At 44.0% G+C, this 19,874-nt stretch overlaps 3 protein-coding genes across 3 annotated transcripts; 2 read left to right on the top strand and 1 right to left on the bottom strand.

Moving 5' to 3' along the window:
- The first annotated feature begins 1,181 nt into the window (after window positions 1-1,181).
- On the top strand, window positions 1,182-5,042 carry si:dkey-12l12.1. Its single transcript, XM_047568456.1, has 6 exons — window positions 1,182-1,365; window positions 2,654-2,701; window positions 3,611-3,721; window positions 4,031-4,147; window positions 4,417-4,497; window positions 4,589-5,042. The coding sequence occupies exons 1-6, from the start codon at window positions 1,243-1,245 to the stop codon at window positions 4,637-4,639; spliced, it is 531 nt and encodes a 176-aa protein (XP_047424412.1). The 5' UTR covers window positions 1,182-1,242; the 3' UTR covers window positions 4,640-5,042.
- A 10,645-nt stretch (window positions 5,043-15,687) lies between these two features.
- On the bottom strand, window positions 15,688-16,910 carry LOC125024382 (sperm-associated antigen 16 protein). The gene has a single exon (XM_047612107.1). It carries the CDS (start codon window positions 16,820-16,822, stop codon window positions 16,013-16,015), a length of 810 nt encoding a protein of 269 aa, XP_047468063.1. The 5' UTR covers window positions 16,823-16,910; the 3' UTR covers window positions 15,688-16,012.
- Window positions 16,911-16,930: 20 nt separating this feature from the next.
- ndufb4 (NADH:ubiquinone oxidoreductase subunit B4) lies at window positions 16,931-19,240 on the top strand. The gene is made up of 3 exons (XM_047612108.1): window positions 16,931-17,150; window positions 18,119-18,262; window positions 19,081-19,240. The coding sequence occupies exons 1-3, from the start codon at window positions 16,974-16,976 to the stop codon at window positions 19,141-19,143; spliced, it is 384 nt and encodes a 127-aa protein (XP_047468064.1). The 5' UTR covers window positions 16,931-16,973; the 3' UTR covers window positions 19,144-19,240.
- Window positions 19,241-19,874: the final 634 nt, after the last annotated feature.

The following is a 19,874-nucleotide window of genomic DNA, read 5'->3' on the forward strand; positions in this document are numbered from 1 at the left end:
AGTGCGTCGCCTGGTTTTGCACGGGGAGACGGTCGACGTGCTCGTCCACCTGTGGACTCACGAGGATCAGACAAAGCTGCCACACATGTCCCTTCCCGTCCCTCCTGGTTTAAACACCCCCCTCCCCTCAGTCGATTCTCATCATTAGCCTGCAGCCGTCTCGACCGGCCCGAACCTCTTTGGGAAAAAAGTTTGCAGCCCTTACACGGCGTATCTCAGAAAAGAGCGACGGGTGTGGGAACTCAGACGCTCTTCATTCTCTCCGCTCGCACTGTGACTCACCGGCTTTCGCAATCTTTTCACGATTATTCAGCGAGAACGAGCGTCTCTCGCCGACGCGCCGGAGGACAGGAGAGTGCGTACGGGTTTTGACTCGGGCCGGAACTTAATTTAATTTCTGCAACTTTCACAAACGGTGCGCGTCGAAAGGGGGGGGGGGAGACGATCCCCCCCCCCCGAGGCCTGAAGACATTTTACTCGCTCCCACTCACTCTTTCCATCTTGTAATACACCTTTGAGACAGGCTGCCTATTCATGTACAACATGCCCCATCAGGAGATTCATTCTTTATGGTGCGCTCTGTTTTAAAGGCCGTATAAACCCCGAGGTAGAGGTATACCACCCCCCCCCACCCCCCTAAATGTGCCTGCCAGATAATGTAAACCATACAATACCTCGGTTTTAAAGATTTCTACCCACATCAGACGGCGGGGATTCGACTCTCTTTTTCCAGTGTGCAGCCTGAGAGATTAATTGACAGCGCTGATAGCTGCTGTGTGTAATCCACTGAAAGGGGAGTAATTACAGTCATTTCTAAAGTGTTTGGATAACTGTGTAAACTATATATACGTCTTTGAAAGGACAAGGAAAGAGTTTCGTCTGCTAATCCTTCATTTGTTACGTTTGACAACACGCGTTCCTGCGTTTAAACACACTTTGGAGGCATTCGTAGTGCAGACATAAGTGGAAAATAGCCTTCGTAGTCCTGTTTGGGTCGGGGTAGCAGGGGTAGGGGGGGGGGGGGGGGTTTCAAGGGGGGGAGGCCCCTCAAGATGTCTGACATGCTTCTGCAGCACCACAGGCCACTGGCTGGCGCAGAGCACAGGCTTGTGGTGGGCTGTTTGTCTGCGTGAAACTGGCATGGCCTCCCCGTTCCCCCGCATCTGGTCCCCATTAGCAGAGCGGGGAGTATAAAGCAGGGCGCTGGCGGAGGCTGGGAACAGTCTAGTTCCTGCCTGGATCATGGGGTTTACCGTCTGGCTGTGCGTGCTCTGCCTCCAGGCGAGCCTGCTGTCACACGCTTTCGGCTGCTCGGAGGGCGGCCGGGGAGAGCTGTGCGTCCGCGGACGGACCGCAGACGGACAGGTAAGAGACGCACCTCCGACGGACGTGATAGTTAGGGAACGGCCAGGGTGTTCATTATGCGTCAGTCATCATCTGTGGTGCCGTGACACTGCGCGGATAAGTGCAGCCTGTTTGAGTCGGTTTGATGCTGTTTGCTTCGCGGCGTAACTACATAATAACTGTCCCTTCTCTCAAAAAGGGAGAAGAACTGGAATTATCCGGTAAATAAAGCAAAAATGTCGATTTTAAATTGTTGAAAATCTCTTTTTTTTCCATCTTTAATTCACATTTACAACTGCTTAACTTTTAAATTTAGACGCTTATTTTATTATCACCTCCGCAACGTGTCTATTATAGATTTAAACGTCTGTCAGACGTTGAGCTCCCAGTTAAGGTTTAAATAACCAGGTTTGCGCTCAGACGCAACATGTTCAGTGTTTATACAGTAGCTCAGCCAGAGGAAACCTGCAACTCTGCTGGAATGCGAGCGCTCAGGCTGCAGCGAGGGTGAGTGTTTCAGGATGGAAGGAGGACGTGTATAGTCTGACTGTGACCTGCGGGGACATTTATTTCTTTTTCTTTTCTGTCTAACAGAAACAGAAACAGCCTCATTGTGATGGTTTTTACAGCCTTTATGCCACCGCACCAAAAATATACCCCTGCCGTGGAACAAAATCCTTCAGCTCCCCCTTTTTTTTTTTTCATGTGGGTGCCGGCTGTTATACTTTAAACTTGTGGCTGGCATTTTTTTTTTTTTTTTTTTTTCTGTGGACAGTCCTCGTGTTCTGTCCAAAGTAATCACCCTCATCTGGACAACGGATTCAACAGCTGCGGGACGAGAGAGAGAAGAGGACGATTTTCACCCACACATGAAAGCCGGGAATTTTTTGTTCCGTCTGAGGGAGTTTGTGCCACATATGTGCTTTTTCTGCAGCAGTTATTTGTAATATAATGACAGCCTAGCAATTACAAGCTTCAAATGTGGTGGGAACTAACTAATACCAGCGGCAGCATCTTTCCGTCGGCTGCGTTCGGTCGAGTTATTCTGTTTTCCCACCGAAAACACTTCTGCTTATGATGGAATACTTAAAAATGAGTCATTTGTGGAAGTCTCCGACGAATAACGTGCACAACAGCAGGACACCAAATGGATTGTGGCGGCGCTTAATGGATATACGAAACATACGCGAGGTCGTGAGGACTCGGGGCGCGACAGCTGTAGCCTCCCCTCAGAAATGATGCCTTTGTTCTCAGAGCTTGAGAGTAATTCGTTTTGACAAGTCCTAACATCTTTTTCTTCTCTCCTCAGCGTGACGATCAGAGGCAGCAGAGGGCGCTGCCCTTGACCGAAGGACTGGTATGTGCTGCCACTTAACATTTCCTAAAAGTTATACTTCAGTCTGAGTCCTTTAGCTTCAGCTTCCCTTAGAGGGCACCAGTGAAGAAGTCCACTGCAGGAACAAGGAAGGCAATGTTAATCAATGCAAAGTTAATGAATGGATGAAATAATAATGCAGAGATACTGCAGAGGGACTTTGTTACCCCCCCCCCCCCCCCCCCCAAAAGCAATGCAGTTAGTGAATCCCTGCACAAACAATAACGTATGTATACTGCAATTAGCCTTCCACTCCGAATTCTACAGCCGTTCTGCCGCGGCCTTCTAAAATATTCCATCCCTCAAAGCCGAAAGCTGCAGCAATCATCAAAATGTAGGTCGATAGCAATCACTGGAAGCACTTTAAACGGCCCAGCAAATGATTGAAAACATATATATATATATATATATATATATATATATATATATATATCTTAGCTACCGCAGCTAGCTTTGTTTACTACAACCAGAATGGAAAAATAAAAAGGCTAGGAAGTTATTATCAGACCCTCGAAGCCATCTCTCTCTTTTTTTTTTTTCCTCCATACTTATATAACTTTGAGGGGGAAAATAAAAGTCTGGATGGAGTCAAGTCCCTGCAGCACTGCTGTAAAAATTACCACAAAGTCCTAATTGGAGAAGTGAGGCTTGTTGTTTCTCAAAGTGACGGTGCATTTATTAGGAGCGGATCGATAGCTGCGCTTCGCTCGGCGCTGATCGATACAGGAAAGTTGCGGGGCCCCCCTGCCGTAATAACTTTGCAGTTTTCCAACCCGTCAACGCGTGACTTGAGGGAATGAAATGGAACGTGACCAGTTGCACGCGAGGCCCGATGATGCATGCTGCAGGATTTGTTTCCTTCTGTGGTTGTGACCCGTCTCACCCTCGCAGGCTTTGTTCAGACGTAAGAGGCAGCTGGAGCGGAGGGGTCCCACCCACCCGAGTCAGTCCGGCCAGCCCGGGGCCGTCTCCGCCAAAGGCTTCCCAAACACTCTCATCCAGGTAAGCCACTGCCGTTAGTCACACACACACACACACACACACACACACGAGTCAGGGTGAGCCGCTTGCGTGGGAGGTGAGGGCCGGTTTACAGAAACGGCAGCTGATGCCAAAGGTCCTGTGAAGTTTTAGTCATACCTTGTCATGTGTGCTGTGACGTACAGAAACTCTCCAAAGAAACCACATTATTCACCACCACTGTTATAGGCAATGATGTGAAATGCATTTATTTTTGTAGTAGTAGTAGTAGCTGTAGTACATTCATAGAGGCCTGTGCGTCCACTGATCCTGTGTCTCCGCTGTTCTCAGGCTGACAGGTCCAGACGACACTTGATTCAAGCTGCGAATAAGAAAAAGAACAAGCGCAAACCGCGCCTCGGCTCCTTCTCCCTCCTTAGCAACGACAAGATATCCACCCCCATACAGGTGAGTCTCCATGGCAACCCCCTCGCAGAGGAACAGCTGGGGCAAAGAGGCCGGATGTGCGAGCGCAGTTATAAGGCCAACCTCGGCTCGGTTTTATTGGATCAGTTTCGGCGTCGGGTGAAGGCGGCTTCTCCGCATCAGACGAATCGCTTCCGATCCGAAAAGTGGAAAATGCCCCCATCATAAAATCTCTCAGCATGCAGAAATAAGTTGATGTCACCCCCAGGGGAAATGTGAATTATGAAAAACTAACCAACACATATTTGCAGGTGGTCAGAGCGAGGAGACAAGCGAAGGACACTCCTCCGTCTAAGAGGGGAAAGGGCCGCTCCGGAGCGTACTCCGTCCTGGTGAGGAGCCGTCGCACACCGGTTATTATCTAACATATTAATTAAGCACATGCACAGAATAACCTTCGCTTTGTGTCCTTGTTCTCTCCAGGGAGATCCTCTGAGCGAAGGGCAGAACGACGCGGCCAAATGGAGCATATAGAAGACAAGAGCGGCGCCGTTCAAATGTTCCTTCTATGCGCAATTGAAAATGTATCCAGAATTTTACCCAAAAACAAAGATTGGTGTGAAACTCTAACATAAGAACTCCTGTTTATTTTGTATTTTATTAAGTCATTTTGATGTGTGTTTCCACTGTAAGCTTACATTTATCAGCCGGCTACAGATACCTTTTCTTTTTTATACATATATATATATATACAGTTTTAATTTCTAATATATTCCTGCATGTTATGACATCGCGAGAGATCCCTTATTAATACTCCACATTTTACCGTTTTGTTCTAACCTATTTAATCACAGATTCCTTATGAAGATTGGGGGTATATTTTTGCAGAAATATTTCCTGTGTGCATCAGGTTTCAATAAAAGTTTACTAGTCTTTACAGACGAAGCCCTTCTTCCAGTTTTACACGACACTGACACGTTACGTTTGTATTTTATTGTGAAGGAGGATGAGATTGCAGATGGAAAATGTTGCAGGTATAGTGCAGGTCCAGCCAAGCAGGCAGCGAGATAAACCAGCAGGGATTTCTTTTCTACGAGAGACTGGCTAAGAATCTAAATGTAGCCCGGGCCCATCTGTTTCAGAAGTCAAACTATGACTATTTAAATATCCTGTGTCATTTTTAATTCATTTGGCCAGGAGTGGAAACGCAGCGTGGTCTGGGCCGACGGAAGGTTAGCTTGAGTGTTTCTGCAGGACGCTGACGTAAACACACGCACAAAATGAGACCTCAGCGGGCCGCCCTGCGCCGGGGATGAAAGCCGAGCGGTAAATATAACGTCTAAACATGCCCACCCAAAGAGGAGACAGCAGAAAGTCCGGAGTGTGAGATAAATCAGATGGAGAAAATGAGCTTGTGAAAAACTGCAAGGCAATCCGAGTGAATGGAATGAGTCATCCTCCCCTCATTTACCGATCAAAGCCCTCGGCTTGTGACGTGGACGCCTCGTTTTTTTTATGGTTTTATAGACACAAACAGAGAGACACACAACAAAATTCTATTTATAAACCTGCCATTTTCCCCAAAGCACATAATTGGTGCTAAATATGCTCCGGCAGCTCGCTTTAGGAGAACATAGAGACAAGTGTAAGGCCCCGAGGCGGTTGCTCAGTCACCAGATAATTGGAATTAGCAGGTTTGCGAGCGGTCACAGTGTCGTCTTGGTGACGAGCTACCGCAGGACCGCATTTCTGACGACCGGGTCCTGATTATTTCGGTGCAAACAACCTCAGCCGAGACTCGGCTCAGTCTCCTACACATCATCTCACACACGCGTCTTCCGAACAGCTGCCAGCAGGGCATCACTTGACTGAGCGTACCCTTCAGCTAATGCACCCTGGGAAACTCCATCAGCTGATGACCTGATGGAACGCGGAGGCGGCGTTCGGGACGCAAACGCAGACATTTTTAAATAGGAATCGGCTCCGAAAAAACCCATTTCCTCTGGTGATGTTGACGCGTGGTCACCGCACAGTCATCGCGTAGCTGTGTGTTTTTAGCGAATGCGATGCCGTAATGGTGCGTGTGGCATTGTTTCCGCTCTGCTCTGGCTTCATTCATCTCCTGGAGAACAAAGCGGATGGTAATCACCACTAACAAAGTCATTTGGGTGCCTTCAATCCATAGGGTTGTGGTAGGAAATGACATAAGCGGAGTGATAACGTCAGATTTTCCCAGTCAGGTTCGTATGTAGTTAGTGGCTTCCAGTCAACATCGTCAAGCTCTGGAAACCGCTGGGTAAGTATTAGTTTCTTGTTGACAGGAGCATCTGATCCCAAACAACATGCGATGTGGGAAAAGACCATTACAAACAAGCCCCGTGATGGAAGCGGCTAGAAGTTTGGCTGTAAAGGGAAACAGTTCGAGACAGGAACTACACACCTACCCAAACATTTGATGTTTGACTCTCATCCAAATAAGAAATAAGGATTTTTCTAGTTCATCATACTTGTGTATTTGATCAAATCTGGAACCAAAATACTTAACAAGGCGCGGTTACGAATACGTTTCCCTTTGACTAATGTTTCCACCGTCTAGAGAAACAGTTAATCACAGCTAAGTAAATAAGAACGGCATTTATGTTTTCAAACTTTGGATATTCATTCAAATCATTCAGTTATTTCAAACATATCAATAGATGTGATGAAAAAAGGAAACCACACCCTTGGCCTGAGAAGCCAGTGTGGCCCTCTTTAGCAGAAATAACTCCTCGTAGGCGTTTTGTATTATTGTCCACCAGCGTCTAACTCAGACCGGCTGAAATTTTTTGACCACATTTCCGTGGAAAGATTCTTTCCTGTGATAGATGTTTGAGGGTTTTCTTGCAACATTCTGAGTGGGATTCAAACTTTGACTCTGCAATAAAACCCTGTACTTTTTCTTTTCTTTGCCATTCTTTGAAGGATTTGATGGATCATTATGGTTATGAGAGGTCAACTCCTGGTCCGCCTTTAACCTCTGAGCAGATGGCCTCACATTATCAAGCTCTCTTTGATATGATGCGTGATTTATAGTGTCCGACAGACCCTTTCAAGACCTACGTCGCTGTGATGTCACAATGTTAACTGGGGGCTTGAAGCATGAAGATGTCGTCTTGCTGTATTTTTGGGGGCCGAAACCGAAAACACAAAAACATTGACTTTAAGTTTTATCGCATACGAGCCGCTGCCAGTCGTGGACGACTTTGGTTGAATGCGATTAAAAGAAAGGATTGAAATTGAGACGATCATCAACAACTCTCTGTTTACAACACACACTTCATATCAGATAAGATTATTACATAATGCATCATCAGTTTCAGCCTGGATAACGTCATGGGTTGAAATTACGTTAAGTTATTCATTATTTCTTGGATTCTTGTTACATGTTAATGCTAATGCTAACTGCTAGGCTAGTTAATGCAACATCAGCTGCACACAGTGGTTCTATTTATTGTAATATCTTTGTTGGAAAGGCTTTACTTGATAAAGACAGACCAGACTTCGTCCCCTCTGTGTCGTCCTTTGGTCAAATTGTCCACCCGGTGAGTGAGAGTGTAGGGGTCGGTGAATAATGTCCCATCAGTCAGAGTCAACTTTTTATAATAACACTCACGGTCTCGGGGAGTGAGTGTACTAGTATATTTTCTAAAATATGTGTTTTCCTCGTCCATTCTTGCCAGAATAGTCCATTGAAACATGCTGAACCGCTGTTTACAAGCTACAGTGTTTGAGATGTTTTGCCTCCAGCTAAGCCCCGCCCCTCAAAAACGCCACATTGTTTACAAACTGTGAAAGCAAGTTGTAATATTTCCATGCTTCACCGGTCGCAGTAAAGGTTTTCCCCTGTAAAGCACCAGACTCATGTATTGTTAAGTGGTATCTCTTTCCAGGTTGATATGAGCTGACACGATTTCCTCTGACAGCCTTCGAGACCTTAATGTCAGAGGTTAAATAAAACAGGTTATACTCATAAATGCCCCGAGGAGATTCAAATCACTGGCAGAGGCAGTGATGAGGAATAATCTGATAGTCTGACATCACATTGTATGTTAATATAACCACAAAACACGTTTACATTAACCGCAATTAACCATTAAGGACATAAACTGCATATTTTTCATGAGTAATTTCAGTGCGATTGACAGTCAACACAAGGTTTTCCTGGAGGTCCTTCTTGTCTATCCTCTGTTCTCACTAACCTCAGACTGTGGCTGTGCTTTCAGGCTGAATTTGACTCCTTCTCTTCATCTGCTGCCACTTCCCATCAGATCAGATACAGGGCGGTGGCTGTCTTCCCTCACCTCGCGTCGCTCCTCTCTGGCCTGACATCACCTCCCCCCCCGAGCAGCCTCCTTAACTCCGGCTGTCAAAACTCCCTGGGACCGCCGTCACAGTGGCCTGGCTCTGTCACATCACTCTGACCCTAATGAAGAAAAGGCAGGGAAACTGAGATGTATGTCTGATAAATCTCCGGCTCAATATATCAGCCTGCTGACCTTTGAGCGTATACGGCAGCGGGATAGGCCAATGCAGAATTCATTGACTTTTTCAGGCTGTGTCAAGCCCTGATTATAAATAAATAATCCAGACGCAATATGTCACCAGCGCTGCCCTTTTGTCATAGAAACAAATCCCTCTGACAGGACTGAAATATCATTTCACTAGCAGAATCAATAACTTACAATAATCCAAAATGCTACATATTAGCAACAGGCTCATACATAAACTGCCGACTTGTTGATCATTTCCAATGGATACGAAATACTCTTCATCATAAAATGTCAGGGACTTTAAAGAGATTTCTCACAGGAAATGATTTGTTTGCTACACGTAAACCAGGACGTGATTAGCATAGCTTAGCTCAGTCTAGAAAAGAAAACTGGAGTCTTGATTATGCAACTTTAATCATTGATGCATCATCTCTTGCTGTTTAAAGAGATAACAGTGGATTTCTGGAGGTCCAGGCCCAACCTGCAGCCTGTAAGGACCCGGGTCTAAATCTGGATCACAAACTAGACTAGTCAGCGAACATAGACTCAGAGAATATAGAACTGAGCACTTTTGAAGTCCATGGGATTTATCTTGCATACATTTGTTTTATCAAGTAAAAAAAACCTAATGTTTTTTATGTTCATTATGATCATGTCTTTGCAAAATCCATAATTATTTATTAATTTAAATCTAAAACAACTAGGCATCACTAAAATGTAACTAAACGTTTCAACCTACTCAGTTGTATATATAATATTTAGAAGAATCTTTCTGTAAAAATGCCATGTGGTGACTGGTTATAGGCGGCCATGTTGATTTTAGGCCTGAAAACAGAAAAAAAAAAAAAAAAGTCATGCAATTATATATTGACACAGACAAAAAGAAAAAGTCAGAGCCGTCTCTTTTTCCTCAGGGGGTCATGGTTGTTTAATATCTACCTGGAAGAATGAACTGAGGAACTCATACTCTTGGTTGTCATGGCATGTCACTGCATTTTTAAAAAAAAATTTTTTGGAGCATTGACAGAGAAGTTAAGGTCAGTTCAGCTTCCTGAGGCCTCTCAGATCTTCTCTTTTCCACAGAGTAGAACAAATACATTTTCCGATGCTGCTTTCAGCCACTACGCTCCAAAATTGTGGAGAAACCCTGACATTTTTAAGGGTAGGCTCAAAACCAATCTCTTCATTCTGGCTTGTATGTCTTAGTCTTATAGCTATTTCATATTATTTATATTCTCCTATTTTTTTTATTTTGAGTGTATCTATATTTTATTCTATATTTTTATCCTGCATTTTACTAATATCTTGCTATGTTTTTATATTTGATACATTTTTATATATTTATTTATTTTTATTTAATTCATTTATTATTTTCTGATGTTGATATTTGATTATTTTAACTTGTTCTTTTTACAGTGTGCATTGGTTGGTTGATTGATTGATTGATTGATTGACTGGTTGACAGGTTGGTTGGTCAGTCAGTCGATCGGTCCATTGATTGATTGATTGATTGATTGATTGGTGGTTAGTTGGTTGGTCGGTCGGTCGACTGATTGGTTGACTGGTTGGTTGGTTGGTCGGTCAGTCAGTCGGTTGGTCGATCGATCGATCGATCGATTGACTGACTGACTGACTGACTGACTGACTGACTGATTGATTGATTGATTGATTGATTGATTGAGCTACAGCACCACTTTGTAGATCCCCGTATCCCTGTCTTAATATTCCACCCTGTCTAATATGAAGAGCACCAGGGCTGGATTAATCTCGAACACCGTGCATTAGTGAGTTCATCTAAAGCCCTTGAATCACAGGATTAACTGAATGTGTTTACAAGGTGCCAGTGGCAACATCCTGGATGTTACAGTGTTGGCAGGTGTCCCCACATCCTTCAGAAATTCGCAGGCAATAAGCGGCTCTTGGCTTGGCACGAATAATCGAATGCGAGCGCCACCGAAAGGGAGGAAAAAATGCACGGTTTTGTCAACTCCATCTCTGGGTAATTCATCTGCGTAGCTCCTCTTGAAGATGATGGATGCCTGCTGAGTCACTGCCACGGCCAAATCGCTGCACTGCATCGTACATTAAAGCAGAAAATACTGCTGAGTATGACCCTCTGTCGACTATAGACGCACGAGAAAAAAAAGGCTGATTTATTAAGAGGGGAATACTCACAGACAGTGTGAATCAATTCATCTCTGTGACAGTGTGAGAAAACGGATGATGGACCGAGAGAGGACGATTTGTTTAAATAAATATTTTTGGACGTCAGGCATTTCGGCTAAAGCAAGATCACTAAATCACAACTTAAAGCCGGGTGTAATTCAGTTCCATGAAAAGGGCACTGGATTAAAAGACAGAAATGAGCGTGGCGACAGTAAGAAAAAGGGGACGCGAGCTGAAACCGGCGCTCCTTCTCTAGTCTCTTTAGTATGACACGAAGGTCGCAGTGGGCTGTGAAGTGGACAGGGCTGTCAGCGGAGACAGGAGATGCGAGGACAGCGCGGGGAGTCTGGCAGGCGGGGAAGGAATCCCAATCAGCCCGAGGCAACTAAAGACGGAGCCAGAAAAGCCAAAAAAACAGAAGGACGGTTTACGCAAACGTGGAGCCTCGGTGAGGAGCAGTAATATGGGCTCGGGAGGTAGGAAATAACACGTCGCGTGACTCCTGCCGCCGACTTCATTAACTCGGATGCCATTCGCGAAAATTACAGAGGCTTTTAACTTTCGCAGTTATGCAGCGTGGATGAAAACAAGGGAGGAAAGGAACATTGCATTCCTCCACTAGCCTGCATTCCTCAAGGGCACCAGAGTGATGGAATCTCTGGGCCAGGAAAAGTTATGAAGGAGCACCAAAGAGCGGCACAGCACGTTAGGTCACTGTCTTTAGGTCCACAAACCACTTCAGGGGGTAATTTTAGATTGTGGTCAGAAAACAAACCTGCTCCCACTTTCCGAGCCAGTCTCGCGTGTATAAATCTTTTTTAAAAAAAGACCAAAGCGACACAAAATAATTACTGATTACCAGGAATGATTAAGTCTCGCAAGGTGGCACAGGCTCCTGAGAGAAACCATTTATGCTTTTTATTCTATATCCCATCTTTAGTGTTAAAATATGAACATCAGCAGCATCCCTGATGAAGAATAAAATGTGTGCGGAAGAAGGAAAAGAAATGCGAGTGTCGTACCCACAGCTTGAAAACGACCTAAACTTTCCAAACTAAAAGGTTTCAGTCTGGGCAGTCACATATTAATATTTTATTTGAGGCCAAATCCCTCTTTCTGAACAGGAGTGTGGTCTCGGAGTCATAAATGCATGTTTCAGAACAGCAGCGCAGACGGCGCTTTGGAGGTCCTGAGAGGACGATAAATCATTTGGTCACGCGTACTCCAGCTACGCCTGGGCTTCTCCCGATCAAAGAGCCCTCTCAGCACAACTCCGATTGCTTTATCCACCGTATGCACCGCTTGATATAGTTGTTATACACGTCACCGACAAGGTATAGGATCATAACAGTAGGTCTCTTACGAGCTAAAACATCTCCGCTAGTATGTAAAAGAGCAATAGTGAATTCCTGCACCTTGTGCCAAGACCAGAAATCCTGTGCCATGCACAAATTATAAGGGATAAGGCATCTAGTGTAATTGGCCTGTGCATAACTCAGGCTGATATTATGTTACTGCCTCGTCTATTTAGCGACGGATTTCCACTCCAAACCCTGCACTATTCTGGTAGCATTGCTGTGGTTGGCAATGGAAAAACAAATATTCTTATGAGCAGGAATGACAGTGGGGCTTTATTGTTCATCAGGTTCCACTTCCTCCTGTTACTTGGTCTTGTTCTCGGAGACCGAAGTGAATCACATGTGAGGAACCACGGCTTGCTGAAGAATGCCCTCTTGTGGTTATTCTCTGTAACAGAACATGTCCAAGGGCAATGAAAAAAACTGTATGTCAAGTTTTGGAACTACTGTCAGCAACACTGGAGCACCACAGGGCACTGTCCTAGTCACCCTGTAGACCTCGGAGTTCAAGCACAACACACAGAGTCATGTCATATGCGGAAGTTCTCAGATGACACTGCAATTGTGGGGTGGGTCAAGAATCTGGAGAACAACTTCGTCTCATCTTCTTATCAATAAAGCTTAAACCAAAGAGATGGGGGTGGATTTCCTGAGGTCCAGGCCCCACCTGAAACCTGTAACTATCGACATCGGAGTGTCTAGAGCAGGGGTAAACGTAAACAACCTTCAACACTCAAAGAGCCATTTGGTCTCGGTTCCCACAGAAAAGAAAACACTGGGAGCCACAGAACCCCTTTGACATCTAAAATGAAGATAACACTACCTCTATCCTAGGCCTATGCATAAAAATCTATAGTGTGTTGCATTTATGAAATGAAAGAACTGCTACAGAGAAAGCGAAATTGTATTTATGCATAGATATCAGGGATTTATTCGTGGTTGTCTTACCTGCGGTCGAAGAGTCCATTAAATAGCGCGCTGGACCTGCCGGCGGGTGTCGCACATCGACAGTTGTGACGTATATTTTGAGCGACAAAAAATTAAACACATTTTATTTTAATAAATACAAGATCACCATAAATTCTAATTTAGATTTATATTAAACAAACTAACGAAGTAAAATGAAATACATTTGAATTAAATACTCGATAACAAGGAGTGAACTACAGTGGGGGAAATAAGTATTTGATCCCCTGCTGAATTTGTAAGTTTGCCCACTTCCATAGAAATGATCAGACTCTGGTTTTTATGGTTGTTTACTGGTTATGGGTATAGACAGAATATCAATCGAAAATGCATAAAAAACACACAATCTAAAAGTTATAAATTGTTATGTATTTTATTAAGGGAAATAAGTATTTGATCCCCAACAATTCACTTAGAATTCAGGCTCCTACAGATTGGCTGGTGCGCATGTGGCACACAGCTGTGCTCAGTCAACTAATTACCAATACTCCTGATCTTAACTCGTCATGTATATAAAGCACACCTGCTCTAAGAATCAGTTTCTTACATTCCAACTTCTACAGCACCATGGGCAAGACCAAAGAGCTGTCAAAAGATGTCAGGGACAAGATTGTAGACCTGCACAAGGCTGGTATAGGTTACAAAACCATCAGCAAAAGGTTTGGTGAGAAGGTGACAACTATTGGTGCCATTATTCGCAAGTGGAAGACCCATAAAAGGACCATCAACTGTCCTCGGTCTGGAGCTCCCCGCAAAATCTCGCCTCATGGAGTGAGGATGATGATGAGAAAGGTGAGGGAGCAGCCTAAAACAACACGGCAGGAGCTTGTTAATGATCTGGAAGCAGTTGGGACCTCCGTCACCAAGAAAACAGTTGGCAACACACTGCGCCGTTATGGATTGAACTCTTGCAGTGCCCGCAAGGTCCCCTGCTCAAGAAGGCACATGTACAGGCCCGCCTTAAGTTTGCCAGTGAACATCTAAATGACTCAGAGAAGGCTTGGGAGAAAGTGCTGTGGTCTGACGAAACCAAAGTTGAGCTATTTGGCATTAACTCGACCCGCCGTGTTTGGAGGATGAAAAAACGTGAGTATGACCCAAAGAACACCATACCCACGGTTAAGCATGGAGGTGGAAACATCATGTTTTGGGGCTGTTTTTCAGCAAAGGGTACAGGGTAACTTCACCGCATTACGGGGCAGCCATGTACTGTAACATCTTGGACAAAAACCTTCTTTCCTCAGCAAGAACACTGAAGATGCCTCGTGGGTGGGTTTTCCAACATGACAATGACCCAAAACATACTGCCAGGACAACAAAGGAGTGGCTCAAGAAGAAGCATATTAAGGTCATGGAGTGGCCTAGTCAGTCTCCAGACCTTAACCCAATCGAAAACCTGTGGAGGGAGCTGAAGCTCCGAGTTTCCAAGAGGCAGCCAAGAAACTTGAAGGATTTAGAGACTGTCTATAAAGATGAATGGGCCAAAATCCCTCCTGCGCTGTGTGCAAACCTGGTGACCAACTACAAGAAACGTCTCATCGCTGTGCTTGCCAACAAAGGTTTCTCTACAAAGTACTGACTTGTGTTGTGCTTGGGGATCAAATACTTATTTCCCTTAATAAAATACATAACAATTTATAACTTTTAGATTGTGTGTTTTTATGCATTTTCGACTGATATTCTGTCTATACCCATAACCAGTAAACAACCATAAAAAACAGAGTCTGATCATTTCTATGGAAGTGGGCAAACTTACAAATTCAGCAGGGGATCAAATACTTATTTCCCCCACTGTATATGTGCTGCAATGCACTGTGGGAGTTCAGTGTTTTTGGTGGATGTTACAACCATAGACATAGATACCGTATGTAAGTCTGTGGTTACAACCATGAGTGTGAGTAGTGTGGCATTCAATGTCATACAGTTGTTGCAGATTGCCGACCTCTGGTCTAGAGGTAGTTCAGACCTTTAAGTACCTGGAGCTACATCTGGATCACAAACTGGACTGGTCTGCTAATATAGACTCAGAGTACAAAGAAAGGTCAGAGTTGTCTCTATTTCCTCAGGAGGCTATGGTGGTTTAATATCTACTAGATAGATAAGCAGCACCAAGATGAAGGAACCTCATGGATGGACGAACTGATACAGAAGGAGGACTCTGTGGTAGGGACAGAGCTGGACCTTGAACAAACTCAGGTCGATCAGGAACAACGTCCACTTGTTCCTCATCCTGGTCTTGGTGTATCTATAACAAAACTAAAACAAAAACTAACTGGGTTTATTTGAGTATTCCTGTAGATTTTTTTCCATTTCCTTTCAGAACACTCTTTCAGATACTGTCTCTGCAGCACAGGCGAGTATATGGGTTCATATGGGTAGTGATGTCGGCACAATCCACAGATATTTCTAGCAAAAATCTGAACTGAAGAAGTCACTTGGATGAAGGATGAAGCGTCGCATACAAATGGATTCAACTATAAGATCACTGAGAGCAGACGGAACAAGAAACAAAAGCAAAGCAAAACAAAAAGTAACACAATACTTATATTTATTTATTATAAATATTTACTTTCATTATTGTAGTTACACTAATTGCCTTAATTTCAATGTGGGAATCATATTAAATGAATACAGTGGACTTGATTCTTGTGCTATTGTGACAATCTGCATCATATTTCATATTATTATTGTTATGTAGCTACTGGGTTGTGCAAAATCCTACAGACAGATGTTCATAGTCAATCTATAACTTAGATCACAAAGGGCCTCGGCCAAGAATTACATTTCTTTTATGTTTTCCTATAAACTGTGTTGCACAATCAAGACATACAAGAGGACAGTAAATGGAAGAGACATACATATATTCATTTATTGCTATGATATTTATGTCAGGGAGCATTTGGTTTCACTGGCTGCATCCTCGTCCTCCTCTGACCTGCTGCTGGAGGCCTTGGCCGGGATGTCTTTTTGACACTTGTCCCGTTCACAAGTCCCTCCTCCCCCCGACAGAGGGGACTGTCCCGCTGATCGGACAGAAAGTTCAGCTGTCTCAAAGCTTTGTCCCTCTCCAGGGCCACCAGCATGAGTTGCTTTAAAACGGCCTGGTGTTTCTCATTCATCCGCTTTACTGCCGGCTCGTAGCTGTCGCACTGCACTTTGAGCTTCCTCATCTCCTCGATGAGCCTGTTTTTCTCCTGAGCTATTCGCTTATGCTGCAGCCGGTAGAGGTCTCTGGCTTTCTGGAGCCTCACCAGTGTCTCTGCCGCCGCGGAGGCTCCGAGCCTGAACTCCTCATTCTCCCTCCGTGCGTGTTTCAACTCGGCCTCCAGACGCCGGTTTTCGGTGTAGACGTCCGGCACCAGCTCCACCCGCTCCGCGTCCACCAGCCCATTCTGTAGCATCTCGGTTTGAAAACAGTTGAGAGTTTCTGTCATCCCCTTTTGGAAGAGAAAGTTCCGTACGAAGTCAACCACGGTGGGCGGGTGGTGTGTGCGGGCGGCTGTGTTTGGCCTTCGAACAGCTCGAGAGTTGGCTTCTGTCCGGTTCTGGATGGCTTTCAGCGTCGCTTCCAAGTCTTCTTCCCCTTCTGTTAAACTCCATTCGTCTTCTAATGACACTTCATCGTATTTAAAGTCTTCTTCGCTGTCAGGCAGCGCGCTGACGGCTCCCTTTCCTTTAGTTTTGCGAGCAGCGTCCATTGTATCGTTTTAATTTAAAGAAAGTTTGACGTTACTATGGTAACTACTCTGACAAATTCGCGCGAGATTTCACTAGTTCGCGTTTCGTCCATCAATTCACGCGAGATTTCACGAATTCGCGTTTGCAGCCTTCGTACGTCATCAAACAATCATGGCGGACTACCGAGAGGCGCCCTTGGCCACTCGGCCGAAAACATTGGATCCTAACGAATATTTCAACCTTTCGCCCGAATATAGGCGCGCCGAAGAGGCCAGGGCTGCTTTACGGGCAAACCTGAAGAGACAGTATCTGCAGCAACTCAATAACCCGCACAGGAAAGAGCTCATTGTAAGCGACTTCCTCGGAGCTGGTAGCAATGTCACCCTTGAAAAGGGCTAATGCATGTCCTTTCTTTTCGAGCGGAATGTCGAATAGGCCTAATTTAAATAGCGCTCATATTTACTAGGCTACATTTGAGTTTATATCCTAAATTATGACTTTTGTGTCATTTAAAAATGATACCGTTTTGATGTCGGTTAACGGCGTTAGCTAACTAGCAGGGGCTGCTTTCATATTCCGCGTAGAGACGATTGCATGTTACTTTGTTTGTGTGAGAAGCTAAACTGATTATATAGGGCGTTATAAATGCAAACTTTCCTTCTTTCCATGGAAACCTTTACAGCATTACTTGTAATACAGTTCATATTAGCAGCTGCGTTATTAAATAAGCAGGAATAAGTGGCATTTTTTGCCTTTGTAGGTTCTCGGTCATCCAGGTCATGATGTATCAAAAGTTGCTTTTTTTTTGGATAAGTAACATATTCACAGTTGTTGTATCAATATTAGGCACATACCCAGCATTTTTATGACACTCACATTGTCAGATATTAGTTTCTGTGTGTCAGAAACTCTTGTGGATTTAAATCACTTCATATTAGCATTCTGTTTATGAATATTGTAATTCAACTACCGCTGTTTGTGTTGTACTGTGATCACATTTGGGTTTGCAATAAGAAGAACAGAAGGTTGTGGCATTGGCCAGGATGCACAGTGCCATTAGTAATATTATTAGAAACACACATGTGCATTACCTGCTGTGACATGTCGGATGTAATCTGCTGTTTTTTCTCTTTTGTGTAATTGAATCTTCCTGTAAATTATTTACCCTGACTCAATATTCCACTGCTTAAATTCATTTGGTGTGTTTTTTAGTCGCGTAGTAATCTTGGTGAATGATCCTAAAAGCTTTTTGCACTCTTGAATCATTGTAAATATCTTTTTTCCCTGCATTGAATTTCATGCTTTTGCTCTTACAGGACGACCCTGCGCTGACGAGATGGGTGTATGCACGAGCCAACACCTACCCACACTTCAAGCCCACATTCAAGACGTCCCTGTTGGGTGCAGTCTTTGGAGTTGCGCCCCTCTTCATCCTCTATTTTGTCTTCAAGACAGACAGGGTATGCAACAAGTTGCACGACAGTCTCCTCTTCAAGTTGTCATTTTAGTGAATGAACGATATCTAAAGTCTTAAGAAACACTTGGGCAGGAAATATTGATTTCTTAGAAATAATTTCGCCCAGTTCGGGCTTTCATTTGAAGCAGGGGAATGAAATTTAAACAGGAGATGGGATTATGTACCTCTGCGTTCTAGCAGGTCGGGGGCTGCCACTGGTGTTGTTATTGTCTCTACAGCTGTTCTCTTTATTACAGCCGCCTGCTACTGCACCGCAAAACATAACGAATGCACTAACTCAATACAAGAACAAATGGTTATTTTACCATGTTCTTGCAGCGGCCATTTTCTATTTACATTATTACTTCTGCTAAACTGTGATTTGGACATGAAACCCACCATAGACATCCGGAAAAAGCTATTTAGCTGTCGATCGGGCCTCATTGTTCCCTTTGAGGTGCGCAGTTGATCTGGTTTTCTTTTTTTGTCACAGTGCCATTCACATTAGAAATGAATGCTTCATTTGAAATGCTGCCTGCTTTCATTTTCCTCCCCATTGTCATGGAGATTCGCCCTCCAGATCCTTGCCAATTGAAATTCCAGCGAGAATTTGGTGCAATTGTCACACTGCTGGGCTATCATGTTCGCCCCCTCCTTCTGCTGGGAGGGAGGAAAAAAAAAACTGCTTGAAAATCATAGAACGCTCACTCATAAAACATGCAGTTGAGAAAATATCCGGAAGGTGAAGAGGGTGAGGGTGATATGACTTTGTTGCCATGGAAACTGTACTAACCCGTCGTGTGTTTGTCGTATGTCTTACAGGATAGGAAGGAAGAGAGGATCAAGGCTGGAATTGATGAGCGGAAGTTCTCGTTGTCATATTGAGGTCGTGCGTACGAAGACCTTCCTATGTGTTGTTGCATCTGCAGAAGATGTCAGTGTGTGTAATTATTAACAGAATAAAATTATATTGTCAAAACCAGTCACGTGGCTTTGTTTTTTTTGGGGTAAATGAGGGAAAGCTGCACATACTTGTACTACATGTTTGCTATGCACTTTTAATTTCTCCAAGGTGTTTGGGATCAGTAGGACCTAAGACGTATAAAAACTAAGCATCATCTTTCAATAGGAAGTAGTAGTTTTTGAAAGAAAGAAAAAAAAAACAATGTCCTCATATGTGGACACTGGAACTATTTCATTATTTACATTATAATAAAGTCACTAATATGTGACAAAATATAAAACTGTTTATTTTAATACCTGAACATGGCTGAGCAAAGACAGAATTGTCCCAACGTCCTCAAACAAGTACTTGCTAATTAGCGAGGTTGTAGCTCGTTGCTTTTGATAAAAATTTGTTAAATTTGCAGGTTATATCAAACTAGGAACAAGGATGTTCCTCATCCACTTTTGTCCTGTGATGGTCTGTAGAATAAATCCGATATCATGTTTTTACCAACTAGTGTACTGACCCTTTGCTACCACTAGATGGCAGATTAAAGCGTCCACTAATGAGCACAATGGGTTTGAATGAAGCGGAATAAGTTGCAATCAAACCTAAAATGTCCCCATATGAGGACGCAGGGTCTCAGGAGGTTAAAGGTGGAAATTGTGAA

Source organism: Mugil cephalus, chromosome 18 (genome assembly GCF_022458985.1).
Source record: "Mugil cephalus isolate CIBA_MC_2020 chromosome 18, CIBA_Mcephalus_1.1, whole genome shotgun sequence".
In the NCBI taxonomy this organism is placed as follows: Eukaryota; Metazoa; Chordata; class Actinopteri; order Mugiliformes; family Mugilidae; genus Mugil; species Mugil cephalus.

Coding starts and splice junctions, on each gene's coding strand:
- si:dkey-12l12.1 (XM_047568456.1), top strand. CDS start 1,243: ATGGGGTTTACCGTCTGGCTGTGCGTGCTCTGCCTCCAGGCGAGCCTG. Junction 3,722..4,030: donor TCCCAAACACTCTCATCCAG/GTAAGCCACTGC, acceptor CGCTGTTCTCAG/GCTGACAGGTCCAGACGACA. Junction 4,148..4,416: donor AGATATCCACCCCCATACAG/GTGAGTCTCCAT, acceptor ACATATTTGCAG/GTGGTCAGAGCGAGGAGACA.
- ndufb4 (XM_047612108.1), top strand. CDS start 16,974: ATGGCGGACTACCGAGAGGCGCCCTTGGCCACTCGGCCGAAAACATTG. Junction 17,151..18,118: donor CGCACAGGAAAGAGCTCATT/GTAAGCGACTTC, acceptor TTGCTCTTACAG/GACGACCCTGCGCTGACGAG. Junction 18,263..19,080: donor TTGTCTTCAAGACAGACAGG/GTATGCAACAAG, acceptor TATGTCTTACAG/GATAGGAAGGAAGAGAGGAT.
- LOC125024382 (XM_047612107.1), bottom strand. CDS start 16,822: ATGGACGCTGCTCGCAAAACTAAAGGAAAGGGAGCCGTCAGCGCGCTG.